The sequence below is a fragment of the Neomonachus schauinslandi genome, chromosome 3, assembly GCF_002201575.2.
Source record: "Neomonachus schauinslandi chromosome 3, ASM220157v2, whole genome shotgun sequence".
NCBI lineage: Eukaryota > Metazoa > Chordata > Mammalia > Carnivora > Phocidae > Neomonachus > Neomonachus schauinslandi.
The window spans coordinates 174,264,921-174,286,994 of NC_058405.1; the positions used below are offsets into that span (position 1 = coordinate 174,264,921).

The 22,074-nt window shown below is 40.3% G+C and overlaps 1 protein-coding gene and 1 pseudogene across 2 annotated transcripts in view; both read left to right on the forward strand.

Annotated features, from left to right (window-relative positions):
• The window catches only part of CNOT9 (CCR4-NOT transcription complex subunit 9), a 30,815-nt gene extending 13,351 nt beyond the window's left edge, over positions 1 to 17,464 (forward strand). For both annotated transcript variants that reach the window (XM_021702837.1, XM_044913405.1), the window contains 5 exons: positions 1,198 to 1,307; positions 7,384 to 7,493; positions 13,180 to 13,278; positions 13,468 to 13,559; positions 15,179 to 17,464. In XM_021702837.1, coding sequence (XP_021558512.1) covers positions 1,198 to 1,307; positions 7,384 to 7,493; positions 13,180 to 13,278; positions 13,468 to 13,559; positions 15,179 to 15,347 — 580 coding nt within the window. In that variant the 3' untranslated portion in view covers positions 15,348 to 17,464. The remainder of the gene's footprint in view (positions 1 to 1,197; positions 1,308 to 7,383; positions 7,494 to 13,179; positions 13,279 to 13,467; positions 13,560 to 15,178) is intronic.
• Positions 2,762 to 2,885, forward strand: LOC123324520 (annotated as a pseudogene).
• Positions 17,465 to 22,074: the final 4,610 nt, after the last annotated feature.

The following is a 22,074-nucleotide window of genomic DNA, read 5'->3' on the forward strand; positions in this document are numbered from 1 at the left end:
CAATAATCTGTTTTGTGACCTTTATGGTTCCAAGGCACTTAACAGTCATCTTATTGAAGTCTTTTGTCTCTTTATCAATTACAAAATCTGAGTGCTAGGTTGGCACTGACATTGCAGAACTTTAGAGAACTATGAAAATTATTCTTAAGCACTTAAGAAAAATGGGAGAGTACTTTGAGTTTTAAAAATGTAGAGCGCTCTCCCACAACGTTAGTTAACTATAAATAATACAAAGTAATAGATTGATTCTATATTAGTTGCCTGACATATTAGCTTCAGATTACAATGTTTTTAGAGGAGCACCTATGGGGCTGAGTCGGTTAGGCCTCCAACTCTTGGTTTCAGCTCAGGTCATGATCTCAGGGTCGTGAGATTGAGCCCCAAGTTGGGCTCCACACTCAGCATGGAATCTGCTTGAGATTCTTTACCCTCCCTCTCCCTCCCCTTCTGCTCCTCCCCGCCTGCGTGTGCTCTCTCTTTCTCTAAAATAAATAAATAAAATCTTTAAAATGTTTCCAAATACTTACTGTATCTGAACTGCTCTAACAAAAAAAGAATGGTGTGCATTTAAACATAGATAAATCTGATCATGGCTGCTTTGTTTTCTCATCTTGGTCTATAAGGTTTTGTCTGACTGTACCTGTGAATATTCTTATTCAGTCATAAATTAGGTGAGGGAAGGCACCTAGGAGAATCTCCTGGGCACTTAATGGCATTTTATGACCTATTAAAATCCACAGTTGGATATCTTATCAGTTTTTGAGGTACTTGGTGCTGATAATAGGGGAAATCGTGTATTTTCTTAAGCATAGACCTACACTAGATTTTTTTTTAACCTTGATGTTGCTGCCATTTTGAGCTAGATTTTGTGGTGGGGGGAAGGGGGTAAAAGGGGGCTATCCTGTGCACCATTGGATGTTTAACAGCATCCCTGGCCTCTGTTCACTGGGTGCCAATAGCATGCCCTCAGTTGTGACAACCAAAAATATCTCCAGACGTTGTCGCACGTACCCTGGAGGGCAAAATCACTCCAGTTGAGAACCACTGGTCTAGACTAATGACCAGTAACTCTTTTCTAGAGAGTTTCTTGGTTAGGCAATGTTACAGGCCTTACAGAACGAACTACCCGGAAATTGAATGTTCAGAATCCTTAGAAATGAACTCTGGGCCCTGACTGGGATTATTTTTTTCTTCCAGGTCAGCATTTCTTGCAGCACACATCCCACTTTTTTTGTACCCCTTTTTGCACACTGTCAGCAAAACGCGGCCCTTTGAATATCTTCGGCTAACCAGTCTTGGAGTTATTGGTAAGTTATTGGGGTGGTTTTGCAGGTCTGAAATCTTCATTTTATCATAATAGTGATCTTAGGTGTTTTGTCTTTTATAGCTTTTGTTCACCAATTGTTCATTTTTGTCCTTGAGGTTGAGTCTATTTTCACTAATAAATGACATAATAATGAATAAATAGTAATAAATAATACATATTAAGTAATAAGTAAATAAGTAATACAATAGTTCTTATCAAGTGCCATTCTGAGTGTTAATAAAGGTATGAGACCCAACATTTGGGATTAAATTCAGCATATGTGCAGAACAGTTACTGGAATCATAGGGAGAATAAAGAAACTGAAGTCAACAAAGAGTATTATTACAGAGATGAGAATTTGAGTTGTTTTTTTGGGATGCCTGGGTGGCTCAGTCTGTTAAGTGTCCGACTCTTGATTTCACCTCAGGTCGTCATCCCAGGGTTGTGAGCCCCACGTAGGGCTCCGTGCTGAGTGTGGTGCCTGCTTAGGTTTCTCTCTCTCTCTCCCCCTCTCCCTCTTCCCCTCCCCCCCCCTTTAGCCCCACAACTTTCAAAAAAAAAAAAAAGAAGAATTTGCATTGGTTTTTTTGTTTTGTTTTGTTTCTCTTTCTAACTTCTAAGTTGTTCTCCCATAACTACATATGTTTGTCCTCTATTTCACCTAGTTGAATTTTTGCATGCCAAAATTAATGTTCCTACATATATTTATTATGGGAGATATGTCTAAAGTACATTTTACTCAAGAAAATAATATATTAGCTGTTTCAGATCTCAGACTCCCAGATAATAAAGATCTGTCTTTGGATTTGTGGATTCAAGAAAGTTTCTTTCTAAATTCCCTTCAATGTCTTTATCTCGTAGTTTTTGCTCACATACTGACCAAACAATAAGAACATTGATTGTACAAACTTTGTTTTCCTCGGTTATTGTTTTTATGTTCAAACTGTGTCCATATCCCTATGATTATAAACTATGGGTCAGGAAGTATACTTTAAAAGTTTAGTACTGGGGCGCCTGGGTGGCTCAGTCGTTAAGCGTCTGCCTTCGGCTCAGATCATGATCCCAGGGTCCTGGGATCGAGCCCCGCATCGGGCTCCCTGCTCAGCCAGGAGCCTGCTTCTCCCTCTCCCACTCTGCCTGCTTGTGTTCCCTCTCTAGGTGTCTCTCTCTCTCTCTGTCAAATAAATAAAATAAAATCTTAAAAAAAAAAAAAAAGTTTAGTACTTCTGGGGCGCCTGGGTGGCTCAGTCGTTAAGCATCTGCCTTCGGCTCAGGTCATGATCCCAGGGTCCTGGGATCGAGCCCCACATCGGGCTCCCTGCTCTGCGGGAAGCCTGCTTCTCCCTCTCCCACTCCCCCTGCTTGTGTTCCCTCTCTGGCTGTCTTTCTCTCTGTCAAATAAATAAAAAACCTTTATTAAAAATTAAAAAAATAAAATAAAAGTTTAGTACTTCTATCGCCTCTCTCGGCCTTTTGGCTAAGATCAAGTGTAGTATCTGTTCTTATCAGTTTAAAAGTTTAGTACTTCTGAGACATATTTCTCAGAGACATTTTATTGTACATTTAAGGAGTAGCTCCTATCTCCTATACTCCAAATGAATGTTACCGTTTTTTTTACATCCGCTCCAAATAATACTCGATTTAGAAACATTTTTCCCCAATATATTGCTGTTTTTAAGCTCTGAAAATTTCTTATATAGGATTTAAAACATGAACAACGTACCAGCCAAAAGAAAACACTTCTGTCCTTAATTCTGATTTAAATCATCCTACTTCTGCTGGTTTTTTGACCATGACAGTTAGATGATCATTAGGAGATGTTAGGATAAAGTTAACTGTAGGGGGATAAAAAAGATATTGGGACAGTGTTAAGCCATTGTCTATCCTTGCATATGTTTTCCAAAAGTTAATTTCTCCAAGTCAATTGAGAGTACAAGCAGAAGGTAAATATTTGGGCCTAGACTTTTTGCTTACAGTTCAAAGGTTATCAGACAGGTTTGAATATAAATGAAATGATACATAAGAAATTAGAAAATACTTGAAAATGAATAAAATAAAAACATTAAAACTTATAGGATGCAGGTAAAGCAGGGCTTAGAGGGAAAATTATAGCATAAAATGCTAATACTAGAAAGGAAGAGAAGTCATCAATTTCAAAGCTTTCCACTTTAAGAAAACTAGGAAAAGGAGCAAATCAAATTAAACAGAAGGAAGGAAATAATAACAGATAGACATCATTGAAAATGAGAACAGAAAAACAGGAGGTAAAATCAATGAAACCAAAAGCTGACCTTTTTTTGAGATATAATTGACATATAACATTGTATTAGTTTTAAATGTACAGCATAATGATTTGATGTATGTATATATTGGAGAATGATGACTACATTAAGTTAATATCCATCACCACACATGCGCTGGCTCAGTTGGTGGAGCATGGGACTCCTGATCTTGGGGATGTGAGTTCAAGTCCCACATTGGGTGTAGAGATTACTTAAAAATCTTAAAAATCCATCACCACACAGTTATAAAATTTTTTTTTCTTGTGATGAGAACCTTTAAGATTTATCATCTTAACAACTTTCAAATATACAATACAATATTGTTACTGTAGTTACTGTACATTACATCTGCAGGACTTATTTATAACAGAAGGTTTATACTTTCTGACCACCTTTATCAATTCACCCATCCCCAATTTTTTACTGAAAAAAATTCAATGGAATTAATAAACCTCTAACCAAATAGACTGGGAAAAAAAGAGAAAACACAAATTACAAGTTCCAGGAATGTAAGGGTGTATGTTATAACAGACTGTACAGACATTAATAGAATAATGACTACCGCTAATAACTCTATGCCCATAAATTTGATGACTTGGGTGAATGGACAGATTTTATGAAAGTTTCATTCTGCCGGACTGTACTCGAGAAAATAGATAATCTGAATAGTCTTATGTCTATTAAATTGTTTTTGTAGTTGAAAACCTTCCACCATAGAAAACTCTGGGCCCAAGTGATTTCACTGATAAAGTCTACCAAAAATTTAAAGAAGAAATAATACCAATTCTACAAAACTTTTCCAGAACATAGAGGCTTCTAAACTCTTGGTGAGGCCAGCATTAATTACTCTGATAATAAAACCAGAAAAAAAACATTGTAAGAAAACTATAGGCCAGTATCTCTCAAGAACATAGATGTAGAAATTCTCAACAAAATGTTAACAAATCAAGACCAACAATATATGAAAAGGATCATCATGACCAAGTGGGTTTATCCCAGGATTGCATGATGGTTTAACTTTCAAAAGTCAGTCAATACAGGGGTGCCTGGGGCACCTGGGTGGCTCAGTCATTAAGCCTCTGCCTTTGGCTCAGGTCATGATCCCAGGGTCCTAGGATCTTGAGCCCGCACATCAGGCTCTCTGCTCAGTGGGAAGCTTGCTTCTCCCTCTCCCACTCCCCCTACTTGTGTTCCCTCTCTTGCTGTCTCTCTCTGTCAAATAAATAAAATCTTTAAAAAAAAAAATACAGGGGTGCCTGATTGACTCATTTGGTAAAGTATGCAACTCTTGTTCTCAGGGTTGTGAGTTCAAGCCCCACATTGGGTGTAGAGATTACTTAAAAATAAAATCTTAAAAAAAATAATCAGTCAATATGTATCAGCGGACTAAAGAAGAAACATCATATGCCCATTTCTTTAGCTTAAAAAAAAAAACTTTTGATAGTATTCATCCATTTATGATAAAAACTCCAGCAAAGTAGAAATGGAACTTTCTCAACCCGATAAAGTTTTAAAAAATAAGTCCTACAGTTAAGATCATAGTTAATGTGAAAAACCACACTTTATTCCCCTAAGATTGAGAATAAGGCAAAGATAATATATATTATATATATGATATATATATAATAAAGAATAAATATTCTCACCACTCCTATTCAGTATCATCCTGGAAATCCTACCTGTTGCAGTAAGGCAAGAGAAAAAAAATAAAGGGCATACAAATTAGAAAAAAATTAGATTGTCTATTTTATGCGCTAGCTAAAACAGAAATTGAAAATTTAAAAACCTACATTTATAATAGCACCAAAACATGATGTAAGTCTTAAAAAAGATGTGCAAGATCTGTAGCTAAAAAACTACAAAGCAATGATGAAAGAAATCAAAGAAGACCTAAATAAGTGGAGATATACCATGTTCATTAATTGGTATATCAATGATTCGATATTGTTGAGATGTCAGTTCTCCCCCAAACATATATATATATATACACATATAGGTAGATAGATAGATAGATAGATTTAGAACAATGCCAACAAAATCCCAGCAGGATTTTTTTTTTTATATAGAAACTGACAAGCTGTTTCTAAAATTTATATGGAAAGGCAAATGAACTAGAATATTCAGGGTTTTTTGTTTTAAAGTTTTATTTATTTATTTTAGAGAGGGTGTGTGAGCCTGGGGATGGGGCAGAGGAAGAGGGGAAGCAGAGCCCAACATGGGGCTTGATCCCAGGACCCTGAGATCATGACCTGAGCTGAAACCAAGAGTCGGTCATTCAACCAACTGAGCCACCCTGGCACCCCTAGAATATCCAGTTTTTAAAAAGAAGGACAAAGGTGGAAGATGTACACTTCCTGATTTCAAGACGTCTTGGAAAACCAGTTGTCAAGACAGCATGGTATTGGAGAAAAGCTAGACTTGTAGATCAACGGAGCAGAATTGGGGAGTCCAGAAATTGACCCATACAGGTATGGTTAATTCATTTTTGACAAAGGTGCAAAGACAATTTAGTGGAGAAAAGATAGTCTTTTCAATAAATGGTGCTGGAACGATTAGATATCCATATGTAAAACGATGAAACACGATCTATACTTGTACTCTATAAAAATTAACTCCAAATGGATTTTAGACCTACATGTAAAGTCGAAATGAAATAGTAATTGGACATCTGCTTTAGGCCATATTAGTGAATTATGGTGTATGCTGTTTGCTATGACGTTTAAAGATGTAGCATTTGTAGATTGCCAGTTCTTGTTAAATGATATTCCTTTCTCTTCTGAAGTGATTGCTTTTAGTTGTTACAGATTTGATTAACCTAGGCCTTTCATATAAAAGCTAGTTGAGGGGCGCCTGGGTGGCTCAGATGGTTAAGCGTCTGCCTTCGGCTCAGGTCATGATCTCAGGGTCCTGGGATCGAGTCCCGCATCGGGCTCCCTGCTCCTTGGGAGCCTGCTTCTCCCTCTGCCTCTCTCTCTCTCTGTCTCTCTGTCTCTCATGAATGAATAAATAAAATCTTTAAAAAAAAAAAAAAGCTAGTTGATACATTGGGTAGCTTGGGGACCAGTCATTTGTTTAATGGAGTTCTGCTTCCCTATATACACAATGGAGACGATTAACACTGAACTGTGTCTGTTATCTGGTCAGTGGTGTCAGGTTAGAACTCAATAGAATTGGGATGAATTTTAGAAATCATTTGTTCCAACTCATTTTATAAACAAGCCTATAAAGAGAAGGTAACTCTATCAAATTTAGGTAAACTAGTTGTGCAACTAGGATTAGAGTTGAGGTGTGTGTGTGTGTTTCTTGTTTGGGTACATCTTACCATGTTTGCACACTTTGGAGAGAGTGACAATTAACCAAGAAGCAATGTTTGTTTATGTCCATTGTGAAGTAGGATTCAAACTGACACCCATTTCTTTGCTACCTGGGAATATCCCTTTATACTGATACAGAATTCTTCTCTCTAACCTAAAGTAAATGGAGAATAGATGGAGATATTATTGTGTGGTTGTCTACCAAGAGTAATAGAAAAATGGTTTAGAGGGCTGACCTGCTGCTGACTATGTGATGGACCAGACTTGGTACCTGATCTTTGAAATGCTGGTACAGTCAACCTGTGCTTTCTCTTCCTCTTTTTTTTTTTTAATATCAGTATGAATCTAATTCTCTGTCATGAACCCTAGTTTGTGTTCTCTGTTATTTAAGTTCCACAACTAGCTGGATGAACCCTACAAAGTTCATTTTAATTAAAAACCCTGACTCTGAAATAATTTTGTTTGTCCATATTTTCTTTAGGGGCCCTAGTGAAAACAGATGAGCAGGAAGTAATCAACTTTTTATTGACAACAGAAATTATCCCTTTGTGTTTGCGCATTATGGAATCTGGAAGTGAACTTTCTAAAACGGTATGTGCTTTTCAACGTAGATTCTATATTGTGTTGGCTCTTGGACTATTTATGGTCCTAGGATCATTTTCTGTGTCCCTTCAGGCTTCTTGAAACTTCTATGTATTTATTTTCTCTTTTAGATAAAAATTGTTAAAAAATCATCATTTAAAAACCCCAACCCTTAAGAAGAATATAAAGTTAAACACTGAATTTCTCCCTTTTCTCTGAAACTACTCTCCAAAGGTGTATTATTCCAGACATTTTTTTTTTTTTTAATTTATGTATTTGAGAGAGAGCGAGCATGAGCAGTGGGGGAGAGGAAGAAGCAGACTCCCTGCTCAGTAAGAGGGCACTTTTTTTTAAGATTTTATTAATTTATTTGTCAGAGAGAGAGAGCACAAGCAGGGGGAGTGGGAGGCAGAGGGAGAGGGAGAAGCAGGCTCCCCGCTGAGGAGGGAGCCTGACACAGGGTTCAATTCCAGGACCCTAGGATCATGACCTGAGCCAAAAGCAGACACTTAACAGGCTGAACAACCCAGGCACCCCTTAATCCAGACTTTTTTTTATGCGTACTGAAGTGTATACTATACGTACTTGAGCTTCTACTTATTTTGCTCTTTAACTATGAATGACAACATGGCTGGGTATAAGACTCTTACCTAATTTTCCCTGTCAGAACTCTGTTGCCATGGCTTTGTTGTCGTCTGATATTGAATATACAGTGAAATCTTGGGCCAGCCTAAGTTTTTCCTTTTCTTGGTGAATTTGCCTTTTCTGTAAGCTTCTTTTATTATTTTTGAGTTCATTTGATATATCAAATTTTTTTTGGAAGAGCCTACTTTGTGTCTCTTGTTAATTTTTATAGTTTTTAATTTGTTTTGGCCTCTCACTTCAGCAACATCAGTTATGCTATATATATATCTTTTTTCCCTCTCTAGTAGCTTTCTGCTTTTTTATTTTATGTCAGGTGATTTTCCTCAAGGCTACTTTTCAATGTTGCTATTTTTAGCAACATCCTACCTTTGCTTCTAAAGTATGCTCACTCATAGTGAATTAATTTTTTTTTTAAAGATTTATTTATTTATATGACAGAGAGATACACAGCAAGAGAGGGAACACAAGCAGGGTGAGTGGGAGAGGGAGAAGCAGGCTTCCCGCCGAGCAGGGAGCCCGATGCAGGGCTCGATCCCAGGACTCTGGGATCATGACCTGAGCCGAAGGCAGCCGCTTACCCGACTGAGCCACCCAGGCGCCCTGTGAATTAATTTTTTAATTCAATGAATATTTAATGCTGAGTTGGATATAAGCAGATGTAATGATTTTTAAATTTATTTGTTTATTTATTAAGATTTTATGTATTTATTTGACAGAGAGAGACACAGTGAGAGAGGGAACACAAGTAGGGGTAGTGGGAGAGGGAGAAGCAGGCTTCCCATGGAGCAGGGAGCCCGATGCGGGCATTGATCCCAGGACTCTGGGATCATGACCTGAGCCGAAGGCAGACACTTAACGACTGAGCCACCCAGGCGCCCCTAAAATTTTTTATTTTTAACATGCAATACAGGGGCATCTGGAAATCAGAAGAGCACATGGCTCTTGATCTCAGGTTCCTGAATTCAAGTCCCATGTTGGGTATAGAGAGTACTTAAAAAGATAAATGAACTTTAAACATGATATATATATAAAGTAGCAAATTCAAGTAGTACAAATAAAAATAAGTCTCCTACCTCAGCCTCTCAGTTCTCCCTGCAGGTAACCAGTATTACCACTTTCTTGTATCCTTCCAGAAGTAGTTTATATGTGTGCATGTTACAGTTTAATTTTGTATTGATTTTTTTTCCTTCATGGTTGCCCTCTCGCTTCTCATGTGTTTTCAGCTCTTCTTTGAAATTTTTATCCTCTTTGAATTTTTTTTGATGTTTTTTAAAATCCATGTTTCCTTCAATTTCTTTGAAAATGTAGGTAATTATTATTTGTTACCTCTTCTCCAGGTATATCTTTGCAAAAGTTTTCAATTGGGAGCAATTTTATCCAAAATCACTATTTGTTTAAAAATAATGGAAAGAGAGGTGGTAGGAGCTCATGTTGGCAGCTTTTAAATCAAATATTTTATCTCCAAATATTTTCCATCCCATTTACCAATGTGGTAGATGTTTGTTAGGGAGGTATTTATACCTCTGTATGTATTTTTCTGCTTAAACACATAAAAGGTAAGTGACGTGTGGATCTATGTGCATGTTTTTCTTCTCTCATTTCTTCCCTAATTTTAGGGAGTTTTGTTAATTTCAGTGGATTTCTGGGACAAGATCAGAATGGATACAACTGTACTCTGTCATCTTATATTAGTGGTTGCCTATGAATAGGTTTTCAAGTTGGCTTCTTATGGACGGGGTAGAAAAAGACCCCTTTCTTTTGTTACATCTCTCCCTTTTTCAGGAACTCCATTCTAATGATCCCTCCCCTATTTACATTCTTTGCGCATTACTTGAGTTAATCCATTCTGAATGCATATAGGTTCCCATTAGCTTATATGGCATATTCTGTTTGGTATGATGAATAGCTCCTGGCTTACCTTCCTTTGCTCCATGTAAGCAGAAACCTTACCACATTTGCTTTTTATGTACAATACTTAGTCTAACACCTTGCTGTAATAGGTACTCAGTAAAGCAGAGGGTCTCAACCTGTGAAGTGGTTTTTGTTTTTGTTTTTATTTTTTAAGGGAAGGGTGGGTGTCCGGCCGGGGCCGGGGGGGAGCAGAGGGAAAGAATCTTAAGCAGTCTCCATGCCCAGTGCAGAGCTCAACTTGGGGCTTGATCTCACAAACCTGAGATCCTGACCTGAGCTGAAATCAAGAGTCGGACACTCAACTGTCTGAGCCACCCAGGCACCCCAGTGAAGTGTTTTAAAAATGGAGATGCCCAGGCCCCATCTCTGACCTACTGAATCATTCTCTGTGATGGTAAAGTCTGGACATTGGTGTTTTTTAAAAAGTCCCCCTAGGTGAGTGTGCGGTATAACTATTTTGGGAGACTATTTGGCAGTAACCACTATCAACATAATCCTACACTGTGACCCAGCAGTCCCACTCTTGGATATATCCAAGAGAAATGAGTTCTTGTGTACATCACAGTATGTATAAGAATGTTTACAGTAGCCTTATTCATAAAAGATAAATTATAGTATAGCCACAAAATAAACTCCACAGTAATTAGGAAGAATATGGGTAAAGGCGGCATAGACGACACTCATAGGGATTATATTGAGCAAAAGAAGCCAGCACATACATGAATTCATACTGTATGACTCCATTGATGTGAAAGTCAAGAACAGGCAAAACCAATTAGTGGGGATAAATCTGAGTAATGTTTACTTCTCAGGGAAGGGTTTTTTTTTTTTTTTTTTAAGATTTATTTATTTGAGAGAGAGCGTGCACAAGCGGGGAGGGACAGAATGAGAGAGAAACAGACTCCCCGCTCAGCACGGACCCTGATGTGGGGCTCGATCCCAGAACCCTGAGATCATGACCTGAGCCAAAGTTGGACACTTAAGCTGCTGAGTGACCTAGGCGCCCTGCTCAGGGAAGGGTATTGACTGAGAAAAGGCACAAGGGAATCTCCTGGAGTGCTGGAAATCTTTTATATTTTAATCTGGTTGTGGTTCATAAATGTGTACATAGGTAAAAATATATATGCACTATACACATTTTACTGTGTATATTTCCTCTTGCTCCCATAACAAATACCACAAACCTGGTGGCTTAAAACAACACAAATTTATTTTCTTAGAGTTCTGCAACTTAGAAATTGTAAATCAGTTTCTCCAAGCTAAAGTCAGAATGTTGGTAGGGCAACATTCCTTCTGGAGCTTCTAGGAGCATCCCTTTTTAGCTTTTTCCAGTTTCAAGAATTACATTCTTTGGCTCATGCTCCCCTCCTCCATCTTCAAAGCCAGCAGTGTAACATGTTCAAATCTCTGTGCTCTGTCATGTCGCCTTCTCCTATGTGGTCAAATCTCCCTCCACCTCCCTCTTATCAGGACACTTGTAATTACATTTAAGTCCCTCCTGGATAATCCAGAATGATTCATCTCCCCAAGATCTTTTTTTTTTTTTTTTTGAATTTGAAGTAATCTCTACACCGAACATGGGGCTAGAACTCACAACCCTGGGATCAAGAGTCATGTGCTCTTCCAACTGAGCCAGCCAGGCACCCTTGTCCCCAAGATCCTTAACCACATTTGCAGACTCCCTTTTGCCATAGGAGTAGCATTCACATAATTTGGTTATTGGGGCCTGGATATCTTTGGGGGCCATTATTTAGCCCAACCACAATTTTATACTCTAGTAAAATAAAATAAATAATTGCCACAGTTGGTTCTAATGCGCAACCAAGGAAGGGAATCATTAAAATTTGACTTGAATTAGACTAGTATTTTTTAGTCCCTTCTGTGCAAGAGTTAATGAGTTTAAATTGAGGTATTCTTTACTATTGCTGGAATAGTGTTAGAAGGGAGGCTTCAAAATCTTAATTATTAAAAATCTTTTAAGAGTGGGAAAAGCTTGGGGCACCTAGGTGGCTCAGTCAGTTAAGTGACTGTCTCTTGATCTCAGTTCAGGTCTTGATCTCAGAGTCATGAGTTCGGATCCTGCATTGGGCTCCATACTGGGCATGGAGCCCACTTTAAAAAAAAAAGAGTAGGTATGAATAAATTGTACACACATATACAACACGAGTAGGAAAAGCTTTACTTACCTCATTGGGAAGAGAGGAGGCACAGCTGAATTTCTAAACTCATCTTGGCCCATGGAAAAGAGAAAAAGCTCTGTATTCAAAGTAGGTTTGGATCTCAACTCCACGACTTAGAGGCTTTGTCACTTGGGACCTTAACCTTACAAGTTACTGATTAGCAGTTATGCCTGCCACATAGCCGGGGTTTGATAACTGAAAAAGTACCTACATTTTTAAGAATCTGATAATTACCCAGAACCTACCCTTTTATGTAAAAGAGAGTAACAGTGGTACCTATCTCATAGGTGTATTGTGAATATAAAGTGGGGCACCTGGGTAGCTTAGTCAGTTAAGCGTCTGCCTTCGGCTCAGGTCATGATCTCAGGGTCCTGGGATTGAGCCCCGCATCCGGCTCCCTGCTCCGCGGGAAGCCTGCTTCTCCCTCTCCCACTCCCCGTGCTTGTGTTTTCTCTCTCGCTGTGTCTCTCTCTCTGTCAAAGAAATAAAATCTTTAAAAAAAAAAAGAAGAGAAGAAAAAGCATGTTATGCCTTTAGGAAATATCTTGGCACATAGTAAGTATTCACTATGGTAATGCTAATTATTTTGATTAAACTGTGCATATCTTGTTGACTATGTTGTGCATATTGTCAGGGTCTCTGCCTCATTTTCTTTTTTTTTTTTTTTTTTTTTTAAAATTTTTTTTTTTTTCGAGAGAGAAAATGAGAGACAGAGAGCATGAGAGGGAGGAGGGTCAGAGGGAGAAGCAGACTCCCTGCTGAGCAGGGAGCCCGATGTGGGACTCGATCCTGGGACTCCAGGATCATGACCTGAGCCGAAGGCAGTCGCTTAACCAACTGAGCCACCCAGGCGCCCCTCTGCCTCATTTTCTGATTCACAATTCTTCCTGGAAGATGAATCGATCATTGGAAGACAAGTCTGAGCAACGTTTTGGACTCCATTTTTGTTTTTACTCCAGGTTGCCACATTCATCCTCCAGAAGATCCTCTTAGATGACACAGGTTTGGCATATATATGTCAGACATACGAGCGTTTCTCCCACGTTGCCATGATCTTGGTGAGTTCTTTCGTCCACTCCCATTATAGTTACTTCTGATCACACAGCTTAGTCCCTTTGCAGCTGACACTGAACAGCTTCCTGGAACCTTGTATAATGATTCTTAAAATCTCTGATCTCTGATGTCAACTAGGATTATTTTGTGTTTGTGTGTTTTTTCCTACCCCGACCCATTTTGGGGGAAAACAGGGTAAGATGGTCCTGCAGCTATCCAAAGAGCCTTCCGCCCGTCTGCTGAAGCACGTAGTGAGGTGTTACCTTCGACTCTCAGATAATCCCAGGTAAACATTTACCAGGATTTATAGGACTTTGGGGAAATACTCGGGTGAATAGTTGCCCCATTTCATGGCATAGCTCCTGTATCTTTAGGGTAGAGAAGGGATATAACGATAATTAGTCTGACAGAACTTGATTAAATCCTTTTAAAATCTGGAGTGCTAAATTTTAAAATCCATCAGAGTTTTGGGGGCGCCTGGCTGTGTCAGTCAGTAGAGCGTGTGACTCTTGATCTCGGAATCATGAGTTCAAGCCCCACATTGGGCATAGAGCTTACTTTAAAAAAATCCATCAGAGTTTTATCTCTGTAACTCTGTGCCCTCCTCTGGCATTCCAGGGAGTCCAGACAGTTCCCAGGGAACCTTATGATACATTACTCCTGTGGTTTGAGCTTTCTGTTGCTACCCCAGGTGGTCAGAAAGAGAAGTATATTTTCAAAGATCTCTTAAGAAAGGAATGGATCCCAGAGGGCGCTTGAATTATATATTTTCTGTTCTCTGATTCCTCTAAAGTTCTTGAGCTAATTTTCTTACCTCCCTATGTACATAATCTTTCTGTCAGAAATCATATATTGTAGATATAATGCATTTTAGAAATGTTTGACCTTTTGCTTTGTAAATCCATAATTCATGCTGAAAGCCACTTGCTCAGGTTCTGCTAAACCACATAATGGGGCAATTTCTATGTTCCTAGGAATGGGGATAACTCAATTTAATGTGAACGCAGCGTTCTACCACTGAGGTTATTCAAGCCCTAGCTATTTCTTCAACCATTTCGTCCTGTTCTTCAGTGGTTCCTGTTTTCATCAGTTTGAAAATATGTTTCTTTAAACTACACTGAGTACAAAAGCTGTAACTTTATTTAAAACAGCTTTATAAACCATTAACATTTACCGTTTTGAGGTTTTCAGATTTGACTTTCAACTGCACATCTTTTAAAGAAAATGAAACATTTGAAAGTTCATCTGATAATGTTGCTACCATACTTGTGTTTTTACTTCTCATCTCTTATTAAGCATTTTAACTATAAAACTGATGCAGGGGCATCTGGTGGGCTCAGTCAGTAGAGCATGTGACTTGATTTCAGAGTCATGCGTTCGAGCCCCACATCGGGCATAGAGCTTACTTAAAAAAAAAAAGGAAGAAAAGAAACTGAGGTAGTTTTTGGAAAGATACAAATTTATATTAATTTAGAATTAAAGTTCACTAATTTATCATACTGTGAGTCAGGTCATCTTTCCCTGTTCATGTACTGATTTTGGAAATGTTCCGTTTACTATAACCCATCTATTTTTACCATGAACATATTGACAGTATTTACTGTAATAAATCAGAAAGCAGTTTGAATTCAACTGTTGCACCATTCCATTCCATTTTGCGGTGTCTTGGAATTCCACATTGAGACATCGTCCTGAAAATGTTCACAGATGACAGATCATGGAGATCTCTGAGCCCATGCCTAAGACAAGTTTTAAAGAATTGTTATGGATTCTTAAGATAACTTGACTGAACCTCATATTCCTGGGATTCTGTATATTTATGTCTAAGAAAGGGCCTCTTCCCTGTCTCCCAAATGTGGGTTTATTTGCTGGTCTCCCCGGTTGGCTTGTTTGTCTCTGACATAGGGCACGTGAAGCACTCAGGCAGTGCCTCCCTGACCAGCTGAAGGACACGACCTTCGCCCAGGTGCTAAAAGATGACACCACCACGAAACGCTGGCTTGCACAACTGGTGAAGAACCTGCAAGAGGGCCAGGTCACCGATCCTCGGGGGATCCCCCTGCCCCCTCAGTGATCCTCCCCTGCCCCCTTCTACTACTCCCCCGAGTTGGGGGTGGGGGAATCCTCGAGGAAAACAGCTCAGGTTTTACCGCCGACCAGGAATAGACAACCTCAATGCTGAAGTGCACTGGAGAACAGGGGCAAGGTCGCCCCGCTGGGGTGAATGGGCTGCCTCTGGGACCTGGGCTCCCTCCGCTCCTCCCAGGAGATGGGCTCCTGACACAGCAGCCTGCCACCACAGCTCCAGGAGGGTGTCCACACCAGCAAATGCTGTGTCTGCAGCGTGCCCGCGATGGCCATTCTCCCCAACCCGGACCGGCTGCGGGCAGGGCGGGGCCGTGGCCGTGACCGGGACCGGGACCGGGACCGTGTTAGCACGCGAGGCATGCGCAACGCCTGGGACCAAGCCGGGTGGCGGTCTTTTATTTTGCCTTCCTGGAAGACTCAAGACGTGTCTCTTCATCCTCTCTCTCAGTATTTGTTTACTTGGGTCTTTTGTTTTTGATGTCAGAGAGAGGTGTGTTTAGTGGACACCAGCTGTAATACTCAGCAAAACTTTGTCAATTGGCACTGTTTACAAGTCTGTTAGCTGCATAAGCTTAATAAAAAGTTGGTCTGGGCATTGCATCCCCTCTAGCAGGCCAGTAGCTGCATGAACTGTGGGGAGGAATGGGAGGCAGGGGAAGGGTAAAGCCAAAGGACGACAGGACCCTGCTGCCTCTCTCGCTTCCCTTTCCGTCCTTCTGCCCCCAGTTCCGGATGCCACAAGGACCCTCACCTTGTTTCTGGCTCTAGCTGCTAGCTCTGCCAAATCTCAGTGCTTTTCCCTTTTTCACGTCCCTCTTATTAAACTTCAACAGACGTCTTAATTCATCAGGCTGTCCTGGAAGGGTATTGTATTGGGGGAGGTAAAGCGGCATGGACTTCACCTTCAATTCCAGTCCTCAGAGAGATTTTCTGGATGACTTTTAAAGGTGCCTGGGATCAAGATGACAGGCTACTTGATCCCATTCTTTAGTATGAATTTCTGCAGCGCCATCTGTGTTCACGATTGTACTTGAAGTGGTATTAGCTGAATGAGTTGGTTTTATTCAGATTTAAGATAGAGGGTTTGACGCTGCTGCTTTGCTCTTTTTTTTTTTTTTTTTGACACATTCCCTGTTGGTCTGTGGGAATTACAGGGTAGCCACTAAAATACTTCCACTTGTTCATATTGAGTCAGAGAATCCCCCTGCCTTCTTTGGAGCTCTAGATGATTCTTCACAATCCAGAGATTCGAATCTGTAACACAATGTAAACTGCCTTGCTTTCCCCCAATCCTTCCCCCTGCCAACACCTGCTCGCTCTCTCTCTTATCCCCATCTCCAAAGATGGGATTATTAGTCCAATGCTAGAGAGAGACAAAGTTTCCTGTCCACATCTCACACAAATGAAGGTATCTCCGAGCAAGTCTGGGGAGGCTCTGTCTGTAAGGAGCAAGCTCAGAGAAACCTTTGCAGAGGCAAATTTGCCAACCAAGGGCTCTTTCAAGCCGACTTTCACAAAGGGGGCCGGCATTGTTAGTTGGCTTCTGTCTCAGGAGCCGAGAAAATAGTAATTAAGTAGCCTAGATGTAGGAAGGGTAGAATAAGCACTTACTCCCCTGCCTTACAAGATGAAGAGGAGAACCAGGTGAGCTCTCAGTCTCAAGCCTGAAGAGAAGAGGTCTTGGAGAAAGCAGAGAACACCATGGACTGGATAGACATCTGGACTTCCCTCAGCCCGTAGTTTTGTGATCTGGAGAGTCCAGCTAAGGGATCTCTGATTTTTGCCAACTGCCTTCCTGCTGAGCCAAAGTTTTCTCATTCCCCCTCCACTGGGGAAGCAGCTGAGACCCAGGGCCTTGCTCCCTCTCCATCTTTCGGTGCGTTGGCCATTTTACTGTGCCATACTGTGTCTTAATTCCTGTTCCATCTATTCTCAGCTGGCCTTGGACCCCACCTAGGAGTTGGGGGAGGGATGAAAATGGGTATTATTCCTTGTAGTTGATCCTGATGTCATGTGTGTATAAAGAGACCCCTCCCTTCATTTTTTTGTTTTCCATCCCTCTTACTCCCTAACAGGATTGAAATAAAACCTGTTTCTGTTTTTATAAAAGTAATTTTTCCTTTAAACTGGAGATTTGATTTTGTCAATATAGAGATCTCTAGACACTCTGGTCACATGATCCTTGTCACTCCTGCCTCTGCCATCTGTTGGACACAAACACACTGTTCTGCCAAGAGGGCAGTGACGGTTCCCCTGTGGCTAGGTCCTTTGGGAAGAGTCTTGCTGCTGGATAAGAGCTGTTTGGGAGGCTGGGGTGGTACCCTTTATCTGATAAAATGTCTTTTGCTGAAACAGAACCTCACTCCTGGCTGTCATGGCCAGAATTTAGTATGGTGTGGGAGAGACTTGAAGTGAAGAGGTAGTGCTGGAAACATTTTATCACAGACTTTAATATTCATTTCCTCCTGAGGTTCAAGACTTAGCACACATCCCAAGAGTTTCCGTGCCTGTTTCTGGCACTCAGCGGGACAGAGCCAACCTCTGCTTCCAGCTTTTTTTCCAAGGCATCAGAGGGCCTATGACTGAGTGGTGGAACAGGGCAAGGAGAGGCACTGGTAGACTTCAGAGCATGCCTTCCTTACTGTCTATATATAGCATTCCTTTGCTCACTACTCCTGTTGCTCAAAGGCTGAGGGGGGGTGGGGGGTGGGGCGATATACACAGGTATTGCTGTCAGAAGCCCAAAGAAAACATTTGGAATAGGAAAGCGTAGAATGAAATGAAATTCCTGAATGCTGTGGAATTTAATTTTTTTAAAAATATTTTAATACATTTATTTCAAAAACTAATATGACATGAGTTGAACAACACAAGTAACAAACCTAACTTAATTGACAAAAAGAGTAATGTACTCTAAATCAACAGTGTGCATATCCTCTTTAATTACGCCAGAAGCATTTACTGAAATTGGTCATAGTGGACCATCAGGCCTCAAAAATTTTTTTTTTAATTAAAATATTGTTGGGCGCCTGGGTGGCTCAGTTGGCTAAGTGACTGCCTTTGGCTCCGGTCGTGATCCTGGAGTCACGGGATCGAGTCCCACATCGGGCTCCCTGCTCAGCACGGAGTCTGCTTCTCCCTCTGACCCTCCTCCCTCTCATGCTCTCTGTCTCTCATTCTCTCTCTCGCAAATAAATAAAATCTTAAAAAAAAAAAAAAATTTTTTTTTTTTTAAATACTGTTCTGTGAACACGGGGATTAAGTTAGGAAAAAGAGAACTGGAAATCCCTAACTTTAAAAATAAACAGGCAGTACAGTTCTTAATAACCCATGGGTCACAGAAGAAATCACAAAGTTAAAAAAATTGATAAGATACACCATATCAAAACCTTTGGTATACAGGTAAAGTGATAATTCACTTTAATTCACATGTTAAAAAGAAAGGCTGAAGTCAGTGATCTAAGTTTTTATGTCCAGAAACAGGATAGCAGATTCAAAAAGGAAAATTAAAAAAAAAAAACAAAAGTCAATGAAATAGAAAACAAATGTCCAAGAAAGAAAATCAATGAAGTAGAAAGTCATTCCCTTGAAAGCATCAATAAAATTGATAAAACCTTAGTAGACCTTAGACCAAAAAAATGTTAGAAAAGGGACATCACTCATGTCTTACACACTAATCTTCCATGAAGTTCCAGAGACTATGGAATAAGGGAACAGGTCCCCATTCACTTTTGAAGACCAAAACCCATCAAGGATATCACAGAGGAAAACCAGGGGCTGAACTGTCCTTTGAAAGTAGATGTAAAATTCCTGGAAAAAATAGGCAAATCAGATCTAGCAAAAAAAAAATTGATAATGCACCATACCTAATCTGGGTTTACTGTAAAAAACCAAGATTGATTCAATACATGAAAAGTAATCAAATCTAGGTAGATACACAAAAGAACACTACAAAATTCAATACCTATTCATGATTAAGAGAAAAAAAAAACTTTGAAAACCAGAAATAGGACACATCCTTAATCTAACAAAAGGTATCAACAAAAACACTATAGTAAACCTCTCAATGAAAAAATACTGAAATCCTCCTCCATGAAATGAAGATTGAGCCAAAGATGTCCACTGCCACACCTCCATGTATCATTATACTGGTCCAAGCCTGTGTGATAAACCAAGAAAATTGAAATTGACAAGCAGAGGATTCCAAAATCTGTATGGAAATGTAAAGTGCCAAAACAGCCAAGGCAATTTTGAATAAGGACAAAAGTGGAGTCTCTGTTCCCAGATATGTTCCTTTAACTTTCAACCTCTTTGTTGTTAAGATTTATGCAGCAGTTTATTTTTTTTAATGCCTTTCTGTAGACATGCTTCTTAAAATAGCACATACTTGTATTTTGTTTTATGACCTTTTCTGAAGGTTTTCTCTCAGTATGGAATATTACACCATTTGTATTTTTTATTCTAATTCCATCATCTTGTTCTTTGATTTTATACCTCCTTTTCCCCTTCCCCTTAGTTTTCTGTTTTTAATGTCAGAATTGAGGAATGGCTATATATTCTCTGGTCTTCTGAAGTTAGGTATCCTGGCTTTTAATTCCACAAGTGATCTCATATTGATGATTTTTTAAGTGGAATTTAATACTTTGAGCTGCATTTTTGACCACAAAGAAGATGGGCTGTATTTCAGAAGTTTGAGTAGTTTGTCTGGATGGACTGGAAACTGATCTCTGACTCTCTAGTCCTGAGAAGCAAGATATTTAGGGCATCTCCACTGTGTATAAGGAGGAAGGTCTAGGTTTGCGTGGCCATGGAAGAGGACAGTGTTTAGGTCTCCCTCCTTGCCGGCTGCCCCTTCATTTCAATGTAGGGCTTCTGGGCCTTTCCTGGGCATGGTTCCCAGAAAATCCCTCTGCTGCTGCTGCCCTGATCAAGTTTCTGGATCTGTTAATAATAGACAACAGTGGGGGAGGGCCAGGATCATTATGGAAATAGGAACAACCAAACCACATGGACAGTTCCTGTACCACCCCCCCCCCCCCCCCCCGGCTGTCTGCTCCCTCCCTGGATCTAAGGATCGCCCTGCAGCAGGGATGTCTTCTAAGCCACTCTTTGGAGCCATTCTAACCTTGTGAAGGTCTCCCTAGTGCCTGCCCCCCAAAATCAGAACGCATGCATGATCTGGGGAGGATTGGTATGTTTATGAAAACACTGAAAAAGAATATTTAAGATCTGAACTCTCCCAGAAAATCCAGGAGGAATGATAATACCCCCACTGAACCCCCCGCAGAAGGGAAGGAAGTTTGGCAGCAATTAGGTGAGGCAGTAGAGGCAAAGCGTCCATAATCCTGGAGTGTAGAAGGAGTGAGGAATGTAAGGGGGAAGCGTGGAAAACTAAGGACATGATGATGTTAGGGGAGTAGAAATGGGAGAGGAAGACAGGGGCTCTATTAAATAAAACGTGAAGTCAGCACCATTTAAATTTTGATGCCCCCTTAATCTTTCTATTCCCCATGAATGGCCTCCCTCTTCAGCCTCCCCTCCCTGCATATTCCTCTTTCTTTATCCAAACCTGCTCTCAGGGGCGCCTGGCTGTCTCAGTCAAAAGAGCATGGGACTCTTGATCTCAGGGTTGCAGGTTCAAGCTCCACATTGGGTATAGCAATTACTTAAATAAGTAAATTAAAAAAACAAACACACAAACAAAAAACTCTGCTCTCAGGAGAATATGGAAACTCAACCAATGAATTGTGGAAAACCAATAAAACTTCAGAAATTACCAGTTGCAAAAATCAGAAACCCTCTTGTTGTAAAATATAATACAGATAGAGAAAATTACATAAAATGTATAGTTAGGGGTACCTGGCTGGCTCAGTCGGTGGAGCATGCGATTCTTGATCTCCAGGTTGCAAGTTCAAGTCCCACGTTTGGTGTAGAGATTACCTAAAGTACTGGAGCAATTGGGTGGCTCAGTTGGTTGGGCTGTCGACTCTTGATTTCAGCCTGGGTCATGATCTCAGGGTCTCGAGGTCGAGCCCTGCATCAGGCTCCACGCTCAGCCTGGGGTCTGCTTGAGTTTCTCTCTCCCTCTCCTTCTGCCCCTCCCCCTGCTCCTGTGTGCTCTCTCTCTAAATAAATGAATAAATAAAATCTTTTTAAAAATTACTTAGGGGCACCTGGGCGGCTCAGTCGTTAAGCGTCTGCCTTCGGCTCAGGTCATGACCCCAGGGTCCTGGAATTGAGTCCCACATAGGGCTCCCTGCTCAGCGGGAAGCCTGCTTCTCCCTCTGCGACTCCCCCTACTTGTGTTTCCTCTCTCTGTGTGTCTCTCTCTGTCAAATAAATAAATAACATCTTTTTAAAAAAATTAAATTACTTTAAAAAAAAAGAAAGGAAAATGTATAGTTGAATAAGTTATAAAGGGAAGACCCTTGTTAGCACCCAGGACTAGAAATTAGAACTTGGCCAGCTATTTCAGAAGCCAGCTACGTGCCCGATCCTATCACAACTCTCCCTCCTCCCCAAAGTAACCACAGTCCTGACATTTATGGTAATCACTTAGGAGGATTTTATTTTAATGGGACTAAAGGTTTAGCTATAAATAATCACTAATGGTAGAATATTAGGCACTCAAAGGGTGTTTGGGGAGCCATGAGAGGTAGCCAGACCTCAGCACACTTAAAATCGCATCATTTCATATAGTTAGTTCCCCCTAT